Here is a 15,752-nt window from a genome sequence, read left to right on the forward strand (position 1 = left end):
GAGACAAAAAAACTGTGATGCATCTACAGAAAGGAAAATTACTCAGCAGTGAAAAGGAACAGACTATTGACACACAAGTGGGATGAATCTCAATATAATTATGCTTAGTAAAAGAAGCCAGTTTGAAAAGATGAGGCTCTATGTGATACCATTTATGTGACTTTCTTGGACAGAGACAAAACTAGTAATAGAAAATAGAGTAGCAGTTACCAGTGGACGGGGTGGGAAAGGGTCTGACTATAGCAGATAGCAGGACAGAGAATCTGGAGTTGAAGAAGGGCTTCTGTGTCTCAATAGTGGTAGTAATAACACAAATATGTATATGTGTTAAAATCCATAGAACTAGACATGAAAAGGTCATTTTTTTCTGTATTTTAATTTGAAAAGTAAAATTAAACAAACAAAAAGAGATGACAACTCTCGCTTCCTATTTAGGCTGTCTGGAAACTAATATCAATGTTATTGCTAGTTACAATGATGGTGACCACAATTATGATGATCTACTGGGTTTTTTTTGAGCATCTGCTACATGCTGTGCACATCACTTTATATCACAACTTCTAATATTTGTAATCACCTAGTAAGGTAGGTTAGGCTCAACTTACAGAAACAAATCTGAGGTTAAGGGAAATAAAATAGTTTGCCCTCTGTCTCACAGCTTGTAAGTGGCTGAGTCTGGACTCAAACTCAGATCTCACTGCCAACCTACTTCTCCACACTGTTGCCCACTGAAATGAACAAAAACCACAGAAACTGGCGGGGAGACATTATATGATATGAATAGCAGGAAGTGAGAATTGCATTTTGATTGCCATAGGTCACAAAAATTCTCTGAGCATATTTGATTCTAAACCCTGAGTTGGTTTGAAATTCTGGGAGGATGAGGAAAATGTAAAAGCCAGGCCATTGCCATTGCTATTTTCTCTTAAACTTCTAAGAGGTGGTTCTTAATTTTCAATAGGATTCAACAGTCATCTCCACTTATACAGACATACAGTAATTCATATTCTTCCCTAAGTGTCTTAAAGAATCACTCTGACTTACCATGCTTGACAAAGTATTTACTAACTCCACACATTGCAGTTTATACATGTGAAGCAAAGAGTAATCACTAGAAAATTCTCTCCTCCTACACCTATGACTGTCTTGAGAAGTTGTTGCTGGCTCCTCCCACCTCCTCTCCTGGTACAACCAGCACCAAAAATAAATAAATAAATAAATAATTAAATAAAGTAAAACCATTTTGGAGAAAGGAACTTTAATTTTTAGTCCATTATGATTATAGCTAAACATCTGAAAACATCATATATATGGATGGCGCACATTGTTTCATGTAGCAAATGTCATCGACTTGACAAGTAGTAAGATGAACGTTGCCTTTGTGCTTGTGAATTGTTCCCAACTACTTACCAACTAGTTGGTGGGTTTTTTGCCAAAAACTTTGGCTTAAAGTATTCATATTTTTCTCTCAGCTAAGAAAGAGATATGAAACTATTTTCTTAAGTGTTTTACAATTTCTGCTCCACTAAATATATTTTCTTAAAAAATAAGTATGGATCAATTTTTACTCAATACCTGTAAGATTTAATATAAGGCAATTAGTGCTTCATGCGATTTTATTGTAGAGAGTTGGACCATTTATTTCATGCCCCAAATAAAGAATAACAAAAATGATTTCATCACCAGCACTTTCTGTGACTTTTGAAAGAGTCCAAAGACCGCCCAAGTACGACTATTGTCAGGGAACGGAAATCTTATCTTCTTATCTGGAAGGTGGTTATGCCCCTGAGGATGCTTTCGGGGACAAGGAGGCGGGCTTACCTTCCAGCAGGTCTCTGGCCAGACCAGGTTCTGCCCCCGTGGACCGAACAAAGTCTGACAGGACTGCGTCCATATCAAGAGTCATATGATCATGTAGAAGTGCTGCCCAACACTCAGCTGAGGTGGGGTTTGGAAGCAGGCTAGAAACCATCCATCTGCAGGGAAGAAGAGGAAAGGCATCTTACCCACCGAGGGAACAGAGGTGACCCAGTGGAAAGAAGGAACCGCTTCCACCTGCTGTTACGCATTTTCGGACTGGTTTGGGCCAATAATTTTATTCTTCATGCAAAACATTATAAAAGTCAAATGAAAATGTGGTCCCTTTCTATACGTCATAGGAGAGAAGGGCATTATGGTCCGAATGTTTATATCCCCCCAAATTCACATGTTGATACCTTAACCCCTATGTGATAGTATCAGGAGGTGGGGTCTTTGGGAAGTGATTAGGTCTTGGGGGTGGAGCCCTCATAAGTGGGATTAGTGTCCTTCTAAAAACCCCCAGAGAGTTCCCTTCCACCATGTGAGGACACGGTGAGAAGTTGCCATCTATGAAGCAGGAAATGGGCCCTCACCATACCCAACTCTGCTGGAGCCTTTACCTTGGCCTTCAGCACTGTGAGAAATACATTCCTGTTGTTCATAAGCCACCCAGTCTATGGTCTTTTGATATAGCAGCCCAGATAGACTGAGGCAAGGGATCACCACCAATTCTAGTGCTTCTCACCTTATATTCTATCAATTTTAATAACGAATGGGGGAAAATGAATAGATTTTAAAAAAAAACACACCTGAGTACACTTAGACTCACTAGATTTCAAATCCTCTTCTGAGTTGTACAGATATATAACATTTCCACAGTGGAATGTGCCTTACCCTCTATGTCCCAGTTATGCCTCTATCAACGCACCATCCCACCCCTTCAACCCACTATCAGGCAAGATTCCAGGTTAATCCATAGTTGACTGAAATAGCAAACTTACTGAAGATGACTACTAAACTATGTGCCATCTGCTAAGAGTTGTCATATTCACAGTAACAATCCAACAACCTTCTTAAAGTCAGGTTTCCTAAGCAGAATAAGTTGCAGTCAGAGGGGTACATCGGGCATCTGAGAGCTTGACCCCAGCTGACTATAGCAGCCAGTTTCTGGAGAAAAGCTACATGCCAGAGTGACTCACACTAGTGAACTATGCGGGGGCCCCCTGGCAGGTATCCAGTCATGGCTGACACACTAGGGGTTGTCAAATTATGGCCCATGGGCCACATATGGTCCACCACCTGTTTTTGTAAATGAAGTTTTACTGAAACACAGCCATGCCCATTTGTATTGTCCATGGCTGTTTTAGCACATGAGTGAATTGAACAGTTAAAACAGACACCATAAAGCCCACATGACAGGAAAGGTTTACTTTCTGGACCTTTACAGAAAAAGCTTGCTGACCCTAGTACAGATAGATGATGAAAAATTTTTAGTAGCAAGCATGTAATTAATTTTACACACTGTGGGGAGAGTTTGAATCTCATGCTATTAATGACTGTCCTTTGTTCCTTCTTTGGAGATAACCGTGGATGGGCATTGCTCAGTGGGGTGGGTTCTGTGGCAGCTGCTTGTGCTTCAGAGCTGGGCACACTGGGCTAATTTGAACCCTGCTCTGTCCCCAGCTGTCTGTGACACAGCGCTTCACCCATCTGAGCCATCCTGTGCCTCTGTAAGAAAGGAGGACATAGGACATAGGACATCTCATGTGCAAGATCATGAAGACCCAGGGGCCTGGGCAGCGAGGTCTGTAACCTCCGGGACATTCACTGTGATTATCCCATCTTGACACACACAGTTCCTACTTGGGTATAATTTTTGGTCAGTGTGGCTACAAAATAAGAAAATTATATGACCTGATGTATGTGGTACCAATTAGGAAATTGTCTTCTTCCTCCTCTCCATGCACCAGCACCGCGGCCGGGAGAGTCTCTCCTTTTGTCACTGCCACCTGGGGAACGAATCAGAGAACAAGAGCATGTTACTCTCCTTACCCTCAGACTGAGGCTGAAGGCTTTGCTTCTTGTCACAGGAGACTACAACTGGGTCCTGGCCCATCGCCCAAGGCATGTCCCCTGCCGTCCTGGGCCCCCAGCGCCCCTGCCTGCCAGCTGGCCACATCTCCCACGCAGGGGGCCTACAAGGGTGTCTCAACTTTCCTCATGTTAGCAAGTGGTTGTATTACAAGTGAGTATCACTTCACAGTACAGAGCTGTTTGCAACTTTAGTAGTAAATACCATATCAATACATTGAATCTTAGCTATTGTGGTAAAATATACGTAGCATGAAATTTACAATTTTAACTATTTTTAAGTGTGTGGTTCAGCGGCATTAAGCACATCCACACTGTTGTGCAACCACCATGACCATCCATCTCCAGAGCTTTTTCATCTTCCCCAAATTGAAACTCTGCACCCATTAAACACTGACTCCCCGCTCTCCCCTCCCCCAGCCCCTGGCAACCACATTCTACTTTCTGTCTCTCTGATTTTGACAGCTCTAGAGACCTTTGTGTAAGGAACCACACAGTATTTGTCCTTTTGTGACTGGCTTATTTCACTCAGCACGAGGTCCTCAGGGGCCTTGCAACAGCAGCATGTGTTCGAAGCTCTTTCTTGATCCACTTATCTGTCTTTGGACACTCAGGTTGCCCCGTCTCTTGGCTACTGTGAATGGTGCAAGTTCAGCAGCTTTGTACTTACACCAGGTTGCCATGCTGTGAACTCAACAAGCTTTTACCACTGTGGGGGTGAAGATTTGTTTCCTCTGTATCTTGTCTTTCATGCAGACAGCAATTAAAGGGGGTGGGGCTTAAAATGAATGTTTTATGTTGGAAAAGGCCACTGTGCATCTCCACTTCAAGATGTATGTCTTAAACCTAACGCCACCCCTGCCCCTCGGCCATCCTTGCCGGCTGCTCCGGCTCATGCATCCCTACTGTGAATGATAACATATAAAAGAAGGTCAGGCATGCTTTAATCTTGCCCTTCCTGGTGTGGAAGCCCACCCTGGGAGGGGCTCACAGACATCTGGGCTCCATTGGTGAAATGATGGAGACTCAGATGCCAACATTTCTCTTTCTTGGAGTCTGCTTGGTCCATCCCTTGCCAGCTGCCATTCTGACCTCAGGCAAGTGTGGTGAACTTGGGGACAAAGGTTTCTGTGGATGTCACATTAGTGAAACATCTTCCAGGGCATTTGCATGGTTCAGAGGAAAATTAAGAGAGCCCAGTGCCTTCCAGTGCAGGGGCAAGAGTTGTGGGAAGTCTGGCTCTGCAGAGCATTCATGTGCATAGAGCACGTTATCACTTTCGAAGCGGGTCACACATATTACTTTTCTTAACTCCCACGACACAAGCTAGAGATGAAGATGGGTCTGAGAATAACTCTGGCTGTGATAAAGCAATTTCTACAGGAAATTCAACCTAAAAGCCCTCGATGAGGAAGGGGACAGGCTTCTTACTGAGGAATAAGAAGACAGGCCTGGCCTGACAGTGACAGACAGGCCTGCGTGATAATCATTTTGCACTGCTCCGGGGTCTCGCCACCCTTCGTCTTTTCCTCGGTGAAGCTGATGCTCTCAAATGCCCAGTGTTGTGCCTTCCTGGGATCTGGAGGAAGCTCCAGTGGCAATGGCAGGCAGTGCCAGAACCCACCACGTGGACCTGGGGCTCGGAGGAAGCTCACATGTGGGCACTGCACCCTCCCACTTGTCCAGCAGGTGCTCTGGGCGGAGTGAGGCACACCTTTAATCTAGGGGCCACGGCTCAGTCCAGTGCAGCTCCCTGAGCACAGGTGGACACCAGATGGTTTAACTGCCATGAGAAAGTGAGATGCTAAAATTTGTAAATGGCATCTTAATGCCCCAATCGCTATACTTGTAAGCTTAGATTTTTAGGCTGACAAGGAAAGTGCAGAATTAAGCCATGGTATATATTAATATTTTAAAAATACTTTTCCAATAACAAATTTAAATATGCAGAAATGTAGACAGAAGAGGATAATTAACACCAATATATCTGTTACTCAGGTAGAATCATCAACTCTTGGCCAACCTTATTTCTTTTCTGTCTCCAACCACTTCCCTACCCCATATTACTTTGAAACCAATCCCAGAAAACATATTATTTCATCCAGAAATATTTCAATATGTCTCTAAAAGACTCTTTAAAATATAACCACATTACCATTGTCACATCCAAAAATTAACAATAATTCTTTAATGCAATTAATATCCAGATGGTGTGAAAATTTCCAATGATCTCAAATGTTAAAAATTTGTATATTTTTAGTTTTTCAGTTCATTTGAACAAGAATTAAAATAAGATATACTCATTGAAACTGGTTGATTTGTCCCTTTTAATCTATAGGTTTTGCCTCCAACTTTTTTCTGCTTACAGACAAACCTGATCATTTTCCTTGTAGAGTTTTCTGCCATCTGGCTTTTACAGATTGTTCCTGAGGTGCCATGTCACATGATCCTCTGCCCTCTGCATTTCCTGTAAATTAGCACTTGGATTTAAGACCTGGTCAGACTCAGGTTCAATTCTGGGCAAATTTTGGTGCAGTCTTCTTTCATTAGGTGGTGCTGAGGATCTGAAAGTCTTTGCTGGTGACAGAGGCAGCCACTGACCCAGACCAGCAAAGCACAAGGGGTCGCACATGCTGACTATCTAATTCGGCTACTCCTTCATTTGCTAGCTGGAATACTTACACCAGGGCAAACTTCCACTAATCTCCTATTTGGTGACACTGTGTAGACTTCAAATAGAAAAGCCAAGATAAATGCTTTATTTATAACTTTTCAATTCATCATTTTACTTGGACGAGTTGGTTCCCAAGCTTCCTCCAATGGCAATCAGTTCATTTTTTTTATTTTTTTCAAAATACCATTTTGCATTCATGCATTTGAAGGTACTTGATGCATTTCAATTCATCCAATGTAGATGAAGCTATCACCTTTATTGATGCTCAAGTTGTCCTAATTTTGGCCAGTGAGAGCCCCTTCAAGTGCTCCTGAGTCCTGAATCGAGTTGCTTTGACTCTGGTGTAACTGATGGTTTCTTTTCTATCAGGTGTGACAAGAAGTTTCAGGTTCCTCTTATACATCTGCTGCTTCAGATCTGGAATTCAACATTTCTCCAAGGAACCATGAGTCTTTTAGCAAGAATGGTTTTTGAAGACCACAATTTGGGAGCTTGATGTACCCACTACTAGTGGGTTAGTCATTGTTTTATAGGACTTTTTGGTGAGCAGAGCTAAGAAATATGTTTAAGGCAAAATATACCTTGAGTTCATCCTAATATTTCCAATTAAAATTGAAGATTTCAGAGTTTTTACTTAACTTCAACCCTATTTTTACACATGAATTTCCTCCCCACTCCTCCATCCTAGTTCTTAACTACATCAGGAATGATAGCATATCACATACTTACTCATTCAATTTATCCTACCAAAATCAAAAGTATTTATTTTTGTGTATAAATTTATTATCTGCTGCTGTTTTACTAAATACTGTTTGCAACAATTTTTCCATAGTTTAGATTTGTTTGCTTGTTTTCTACATACACAATCCCATCAAATGCAAATAGATTGTGTTAACTCTTAATTTTCATTTCTTCAGCCTTTTTTTCCTCTTGCCTGATTGCACTGATTAATGCATTCAATATAATATTAAATATTATTAGAGGTAGTGGTCATCTTTGCTTTGTTCCTAACTTTAGTGGGAATAACTTTCGTTGTTTTCACATTGAATAAGATACTGGCTATTGGCTTTTGGGTTACACACACACACACACACACACACACACACACACACACACGTTTTAAAAGGTATCCATAAACCTCTACTACTGAGTGGTTTTATCATGGATGGATGTTGCCTTTCATACTGACTTAAAATCTATTAATATGTTGAACTCTATTAATGGACTCCCTAATATTGAACCTCACTCACAGTTGTGGAATGAATCTCCTTTAATCATTTACTATTAGTGCTTCTTTTTATGTGCTTTTTGATCCAGTTTGCTAATTTTCATTTAAGATTCTTACATTAATATCAATCAACTGGATTGATTTATGGTTTTTACTTTTATGCACAATCTTTATTGGGATTTATAGTCAGTATTATGTACATAAAACAAAGTGGAAGTTTCACTTTCTTTCCAACGCTCTGAATTAACCTCAGTTGCACTGGGGTCATCTGATATTTGAAGGTTTGATACATTTCCACTATGAATCAATCTACTCCTGGTGCTTCTTTGGAGGGGTAGCTCTTTTACAACTTTCCCTATTTTTTTTTATCTCCTATAGAAATCGCTTCGTTTAGACTTTTTATCTCTATAGCGTTTAGTTTTGTCACGTTATATCTTCCTAGACATTTATCCATTTTATCGTGGTTTTCAAATTTATTTGAATGGAGTTAAACAATGAAAGAGATTGTCCCCATGGGTCTCAATCCTCTGTCTCAATGAGGAAAATAAATGTACTGACTTGCTGGGTGCTCAGGATCACGCTGACTGTGCTAAGTGCTTTATGAGTGAATTAATTCACTCATGCACACAGTTCCACAGGGAAAGTGGCTTTGCTCCATTGTACTGAAGCCCAGCGGCAGAGTACCGATTCCCACATAGACCCACTTTGATCCAAATGCCACCATTCTTCCATCACACAACACTGTCCCTTTACAATGGAACAGGGTGTCATTGAACCTTTTCAGGTCAAAACATCTGGTGCCTTTTGAAATATATTATGTGTGTAGATGTATGTTCAGAAGTAAAACATTTCCTTAGCACTCAACTGCACTTTTTCATCATTTCCTCCCAATATGAAAAGATTGAAGAGTCTTTCCTAAAATTTACATCTCTGGGAATAAGAGTGAGTGTAAGATCTACTGAGGTTTTCTCTTGTGTGCATTGAAATGATATACTGATCGATGATGTATCGAATTCTTTAGGGGTTCCTAATATGAGACCAGGCGTACAGCTGTTGTCAGAGTCAGGGCTCATGATCCCCAAAGAGTTACAGACTGTTCTTTTCATGCCACTTCTTGCCTTTAACTCACATAAAGACTACAGATATGCTCCTTGGTTTTCAACAAGGTTACGTACTGATAAACTTATAATAAGTTGAAAATGTATTTAATATCCCCATAAACCTATCATAAAGTTGAAAAATCATTAAGTCAAACCATCCTAAGTTGGGGACCATGTGTAGACAATTCCTAAATAATCCATAAGGAATAATAATGACTAGTTTTAAAGATGGGGCTTGAATGTGGAAGTGAACTTTGTAAGGCCACAAAACCTGGTGATCCTTGTTCTGACTTGTAGAGAAATACAACCTTGCTACTGTGTAATGTGTCCACATCTTGGAATGATCACCTTTAAAGGGAACCTCAATGTCAGAGACATTATCTCATCCTTGGAAATCTGCGGTGGAGCTTCCCTGCACAATCCTGAGCCTCCAGCACCAGAATGCTCGCAAGACTCCCTTGCTTTGAAAGATTTATGTTTTTATTTTCCAGCCTCACAAATCTAGCTGTCACACTGGCATAAAGTATGTGTCTGAATCAGACCAATGTGCTATCAATAGGGTTTTAAAAAAATCCAAACAACTCACTAATCAGGTTTATCCTTGTATTATTGACTTCAATCGTTTTATTTAGTTCTTCTCTATGAGGAAAAAATTAGCATAATGGGTTAGACTCTCTTCCGCTGTCATTTGAGGTTAGGAGGGGTGTCTGGAGCAGTGAGCTGCTACCCTGATCTACCCACCTCCTTTCCTGTCTCTGTGAGGGCTGCTCTGGAGGGCAGGATTTATATTTGATTTGTCTTAACATCATCCCAAACTGGAATATACCGGATAAAAAAATATGCTGAGTGGATGAACAAAATTAACACGAAAACACTAAACCCAACTTCCTACACCACTGTGATGGGTAGACATGAAAAGAACCATAATTCAACTCAGATTGGAAGCAATACTCTAATATTGTTTACAAGCAAATCTATTAGACTAGGAGAAAACAAATGCTTCCTGTGCCTGGCACAATGAAGAAGATGAGTTTTTGGGGGGATTTAGAAGGCGTTTCCAGGCTGGGTGAACAGCATGGGCAGAGGTGCACAGCACAGACAGCCTGCCTGCCCAGGAGAGCCATGGGCCTGGGACTGGGCTGAAGGCTGGTGCCTGTCATGGCAGTGGCCTGGGACAGGAGCTGGACGGTATTATGAGGCCAGTGGGAATCCCCCAAGAGTTTCTGAAAATGGAACTGACAAGAATGACATGTGCTTCAGAAAAACAAGCAATGATGTAAAAACTTGGTAAGAGGATAACACATACATCCAGAGCGTGGAAAGAAACGGGAAGGTACCCACTCAGTCTCTTGGGTGTTGCTCACCCTATGCCCCTTCGCCTATTATGGATAGAATCTTGGTTCAGCAGGGAGAATAGAGACCCTGGATTTCAGAGAAGACAGACAACATTCCTAGCACGTGGGGATGAGTTATAATTGGTGAAAACCAGTCACTGCTAATCTCATTCCCCTTGACCTGGGATTCACCAATCTGGATTGACCATGTTAGATGACTCAGTCTACCTGACAGGAGCAGAAGTCAACTGGAGCGGGTTTATGGGAAAGAATTTGCTTACCTGATGGAAAGGGACAGGCTTATTTGAAATATTGATAGCCCTTTCCCATGTTGCCCTTCCCTCTTCTTTATACTTTAAGCAAGGAAATAATATCTACAAGTCCACCCACCGTTGTGGGACTATGAATTATAAACCAAGAAAACAAAATCCTACAAAAGTTGGGTGAGTAGAAAATCCATCCCTGAATGTGTCATGGAACATCTGCACCAGCCCTAGACAGCCCACGCCTGGACTTCTTATTTTTCTCACATAAACACTTGTTCAAGCCAATTAAGTTGAATGTTTGGGTACTTGCAGCTGGATGTACTTCTAATTAATAGATGAACATAGAATGAATGTCAAAACCAGAAAAGAGGCAACAGAAATAATAAAATCAAAGGCAAATGTCATTTATAAACATAGATGTAAAACTTGAAATGAAAGATTAGCGAATGAATCCAAACTGTTGTAAAAGGCATAAAAAGACAAAGAAGGGCCCTAGGGAGTTGCTGCAACCACTCGGGGCCCTGAGAATGGAGGATGTTAAGGCAGAAGGGGCCAGTGCATGGGGCTGTCTGGAGACACCATAACCACCGCTGGAATGCCACCTTCCAGGCTCACCTGAGGGAGAAGCAAATTCCCCTCTTGTTAAATCCTCCATAATGTCTTCTCCCTGATAGTAACAGCCAAATGCGATTCTCATGCCAACATACTATTAATATATTCACAAGTTTGAGGAGGAAAACCATATCATTGTCTCAAAAGATGCCAAAAAGCCCCTATTCATTATATCAACTCCAACAAACCAGATCTGGAAGAAAAAACATTTTTTTTATTCATTAAAGGATATTGATCCTAAACTTATAGGAATTATCAGACTGAATAACGAAAACATTAGAAGCACTTCCATTAAAGTTCAGAACAAACTTACAACTAAGTATTAGAACAAATGAGAACAGTTTAAGTGGCTGGAACAAGATCAACATTCAAAAATCAAAACTTTTCCTATATACTAACATTAGCCAATCAAGCATTTAACAAAAAAACAAAAACATCCATCATTTCACAATAGTCAACACCAAAAACAAAACAAAACAAAACATCGTAAGCTAAATAGGGAAAACCCAACAAAAATGAAAGAAATCTTTATTTTTTTCTTTTGCAGAAAATAATAAATCTTTATTTAGAACTTAAATAAATGGATGGGAGGACTACATTTTTCATGGAAGTTGAGAAACAGTTTCTAAAACTGAGAAAAAAAAAATAAACAAGAAATTCCAAGACGATTCTGATGAAGCCCAAAGTGGATGCAGAAGTTTGTCCTATCACACATCGCACACAAAATTATATGATTAAAGCCGTGTGGTACAGGGGCAGACAGAGGCAAAAAGACCAGTGGAGAACAGGAGAGGCGTGTGTGTGTGTGTGTGTGTGTGTGTGTGTGTGTATGTGTGTGTGTCTGTGTGTGTGTGTGTGTGTGAGAGAGAGAGAGAGAGAGAAAGAGAGAGAGAGAGAGAGAGAGAGAGAGAATTTGGTATAAAGTTGTGGCAGATGCCCTTAATTTCTTATCTAATACCCATCCCTCTTCCTCTTCATCAACAGATGCTTGCTGTTTCTCATGGCTGCAACATGCTCAGCCCCACATTATAAGTCACCATTGGTCTAAGTGAATCAAGACAATTCTGATCTCTGCGTTACCCATTTTTCTTGCAGCTAAAAGTGTCCACGTGGCCAGTTCTGCCCCCTTCACGAGCCTCCAATATGCGATCTGCTAGGCTACTTTTGGGGAACATTTTGCTCTCCTATTAAAAGGGGCTTGTGTAGAATCCTCCTGCTTTTCTCCACCTGGAAGTGATGATGTGATGTGAGAAGCTGTACGGTCTGTGACCACGAGGGACATGTGAAAAGAACGTCAAAGATGCTGGCCTGACCTCCCCGAGCAGCCAGCACTGCTTCAGACGCTGTGCCATGACAAACGTCTTCAATGAAGCTGAAACCATCACGAACTGACAGAATGATACACATGGGGACCCCAAATCTGTAGGACCCCTGTGGGGAAAGGGCCATATTATAAAATAAGTTGGAAATCCACTCAGAAAAAATAAAGCCAGATGCTGTACGTTGTGTCACTGACCGCCAAATCCACAGGCATTCAATACACACAGACAAGAAATAAAGCTGTGAGTGTGCGGAGAAGAGCACAGGTGAACGTGTGCATGACCTCGAGGCAGGGAAGCGTGCTGGAGACCCTGCCTGACGTTGGCCTTGGCCCTTACGTTTCTAGCTCACATTTCCTGGCCTCTCATGCAGCTCCATGTGGCCATGTGACTTAAGTTCCACATCAATGGAATGTGCCCTGGAAGGGATGTGGGCCATTTTGTGGCCCCAACCTCCCACTGGGTCCCCGCCTCTCTCTTATGCCTCACTGTAAGCTCATCATAGGGCAGCCAGTGGAGCCGCTGGATGGAGGAAACTGAGTCCTGAGTGGTCTTGTGAAGCTGGGCTCTCCTGCTGACCACGCTGGTCTGACGCGTGGCAGGAAATAAAACCACTTTGTGTTAAAGCACCAAGATCTGGAGGGGGGAATGTTTGTTTTAGGATTTAGTTAGCCCTAACAGAGTAAGCCTTCTTAAGAGCTGAAAAGCAAAAGCTTATCAAAGAAAATGTTGATAAAACTGAAAATAGCAAAAAACAAAGATAAACAAATTTCTAAATGAGGAAAAAAATTCCATAAACATTTCAAAGTTATATAACAGAATAGGAGATTTTTGGAAAATATATGATAAACAAGAGATTGGCATTCAGAATACATAAGGGACACTCTCAAATAAACAAGATAAAGGCATATAAACTGACAAAAAATCAACATGTTATATGCATGTGCAATTTATAGGAAACTTGAATAACCAGTCAACAAATGAAAAGAGAATCAACCTTAGCGATAATGAGGGAAATAGAAATTAAACTACAAGATAACCATTAGCTTAGCCACACCTGCCCACACCCCTGTGCATCAGACTGACAAAGAAAAAAAAAAAAGTCCTGGTGAGATAAAATAGGTAGTTTTTTCTTTTTCTTTTTTCTTTTACTGCCCTGACCATAGTGATAGAATGAAATAGGTAGTTTTTAACACTGCTAGTGGGGGTATATTGGGCTAGTGGTGAGGTCACCTGAGGGCATTTTTTTCAGTATCTATTTTTTTATGTGCTTATCCTGTAACTCTGTGATTCTGCCACTCAGTATCGTCCCTGGAGGCAACCCAGTTCATGTGCACAAAGAAGCACATCTAAGGATGTTCCCTGCAGCACAGCTAGAAATACCAGAAAACGATCGTTTGTCCACAGGAGAATGGCTGCATCCAATACCTGAACTACACTGTAGTGTCAACATGGAAATCCCTCTGACACTGAGAATATTCATGTGTTGCAGTGTGATTAAACAATATTAAATGAAAACAGATCTCATATTTAGAAAAAAACCAGACACACTGGCCGTGGCCTTGAGGGCCTGAGCCCCTGAGGGAGGGAGCAGCATGCTCACCTCCACTGTACGGCCTTCCCGGCTCTTGCCCCGTGCTCACATAGTAAACCGTATTTCAAGCATAATTTTCCACTGAAGCTATTTAATAAGATAGACAAGAAAAGATGGGGGTGTGAGCTATAGTATGGAAGCAGATGTGAATGGAGAAGAGCACAGAGGTTCCTCCTGGTTGGCAGGCATGTGACGGGACTGGAGGACCCAGGAGGCTGTGCAGGAACCTAGGAGAGGGGGGGCAGCTCTGAGCTGTGGCTAAGCCATTCTCTTCAAGCGTGGTCTTTGGGAAGTCACTAAACCCCTGTTAATCTACGTCCCCATCTATACATCGGGAAGATAGCGCATCTCTCTTACAATTTTGTTAAGCTTAAATAAACTTAAATAAAAATATTATATCTGTCTATCTGTCTGCCTACCTAACAGCTATCTATCTTCAATCTATATTCTATCTCTTCCTTTCACATTCCACCTACCTACCTGCCCACATACCTATCTTTCTATCCCTTTTTCTGTCTGTCTGGCTGGCTGTCTGATTATGTGTTGTCTGTCTATCTGCCTACCTACTAGCTATCATCTATCTATCGTTCACCTATTTATCATCTGTCATTTATATATCTATCCATCATTTACCTATCCATCATCTATCATCCATCCATCTACCTACCTACCTATTACCTATCATCTATCTATTACCTACCCATCTGTTTTTCTCACTGTCAGTCTGCCTTCTTTCCTTCCTTCCATATTTTCTGTCTGTGTCTTTCTATTTGTAGTGTGTCTGTCTTACTACTACCTAGGTAGATGTCTGACTATCCATGCTTTTGTCTTTCTGCCATCCTGCCATTTCTATCTGTCTCCATCTATCTACCCACCTACCCATGTGTTTCTGTGTGTCTACTGTCAGTATGCTCATGTGTCTCTGTGCTATCTATCTGTCTATCCTAGTAATTCTCTATCTTTCTATCGGTCCATCTGTGGGTCTCTATGTCTATCTATCCATCTTTCAACCTATCTTTTTCATCTGTATATGTATCTATATGCCCACAAATATATCCACCTGACTGTCTGCCTTTTACCCATCTACCCATAACCTGTCTGAATGTCTATCTCCTGCTTTTCTTTCCTCTCTCTGTGCCTTTCTGTCTGTCTGTCTGTCTCACTATCTAATGACTGTCTCTCTGTCAGTCTAACTTCTGTCTACCAACTGATTTACCTGTCACGGCCCCATCATGGTGCCTGGCACAGTGCAGAGCCTCAGTGACTGCTAGTTTGTTTCCTCCCTGTTCATTTCCTTTCCTTCCTGCATTGCTCCACTCCTATAACCCATCGATATTAACTGAGCTCTGGCTCTGTGTTATGTCGGGTATACAACCTAAAATCAGGCATGGTCTCTGCCTTCTAAGAGTATTCAGGCTGATGGCCTAAAAAATCAAATGAAAGCAGCAGTTACATCACATGGTGCTTAGTGCTATGAGAGAGACAAGACAGGGCAGAAGCACAGGGGACGGGCAGCCCCCTAGACGCTCTGAAGAAGTGACAGCTCATCACAAACCACAGGAGCACTGGGAATTTTGCAAAGAAGTTGAGGGCTGGGCTCCATGTGATTTGGGGAGGGGTAGGGATGGTGAATGCAGAGTCAGAAAACAGGGAACCGGGCACATATAGATCTGGAGAACAACAGAGCAAGGACACAATCCAGAAGTTAAAATTGTAGGAAAATTGACAAAATTC

General features: G+C 41.5%; 1 protein-coding gene across 2 annotated transcripts in view; it reads right to left on the minus strand.

Moving 5' to 3' along the window:
• The window catches only part of OTUD7A (OTU deubiquitinase 7A), a 286,462-nt gene that overhangs the window by 106,507 nt on the left and 164,203 nt on the right, over nucleotides 1-15,752 (minus strand). Inside the window, exons 3-4 of one of the 2 annotated variants that reach the window (XM_012764622.2) lie at nucleotides 3,715-3,809; nucleotides 1,822-1,976 (exon numbers count right to left, since the gene is read on the minus strand). In XM_012764622.2, coding sequence (XP_012620076.2) covers nucleotides 1,822-1,972 — 151 coding nt within the window. In that variant the 5' untranslated portion in view covers nucleotides 1,973-1,976; nucleotides 3,715-3,809. The other variant, XM_012764624.3, reaches the window with a different exon arrangement.

The sequence above is a fragment of the Microcebus murinus genome, chromosome 7 (genome assembly GCF_040939455.1).
Source record: "Microcebus murinus isolate Inina chromosome 7, M.murinus_Inina_mat1.0, whole genome shotgun sequence".
NCBI lineage: Eukaryota > Metazoa > Chordata > Mammalia > Primates > Cheirogaleidae > Microcebus > Microcebus murinus.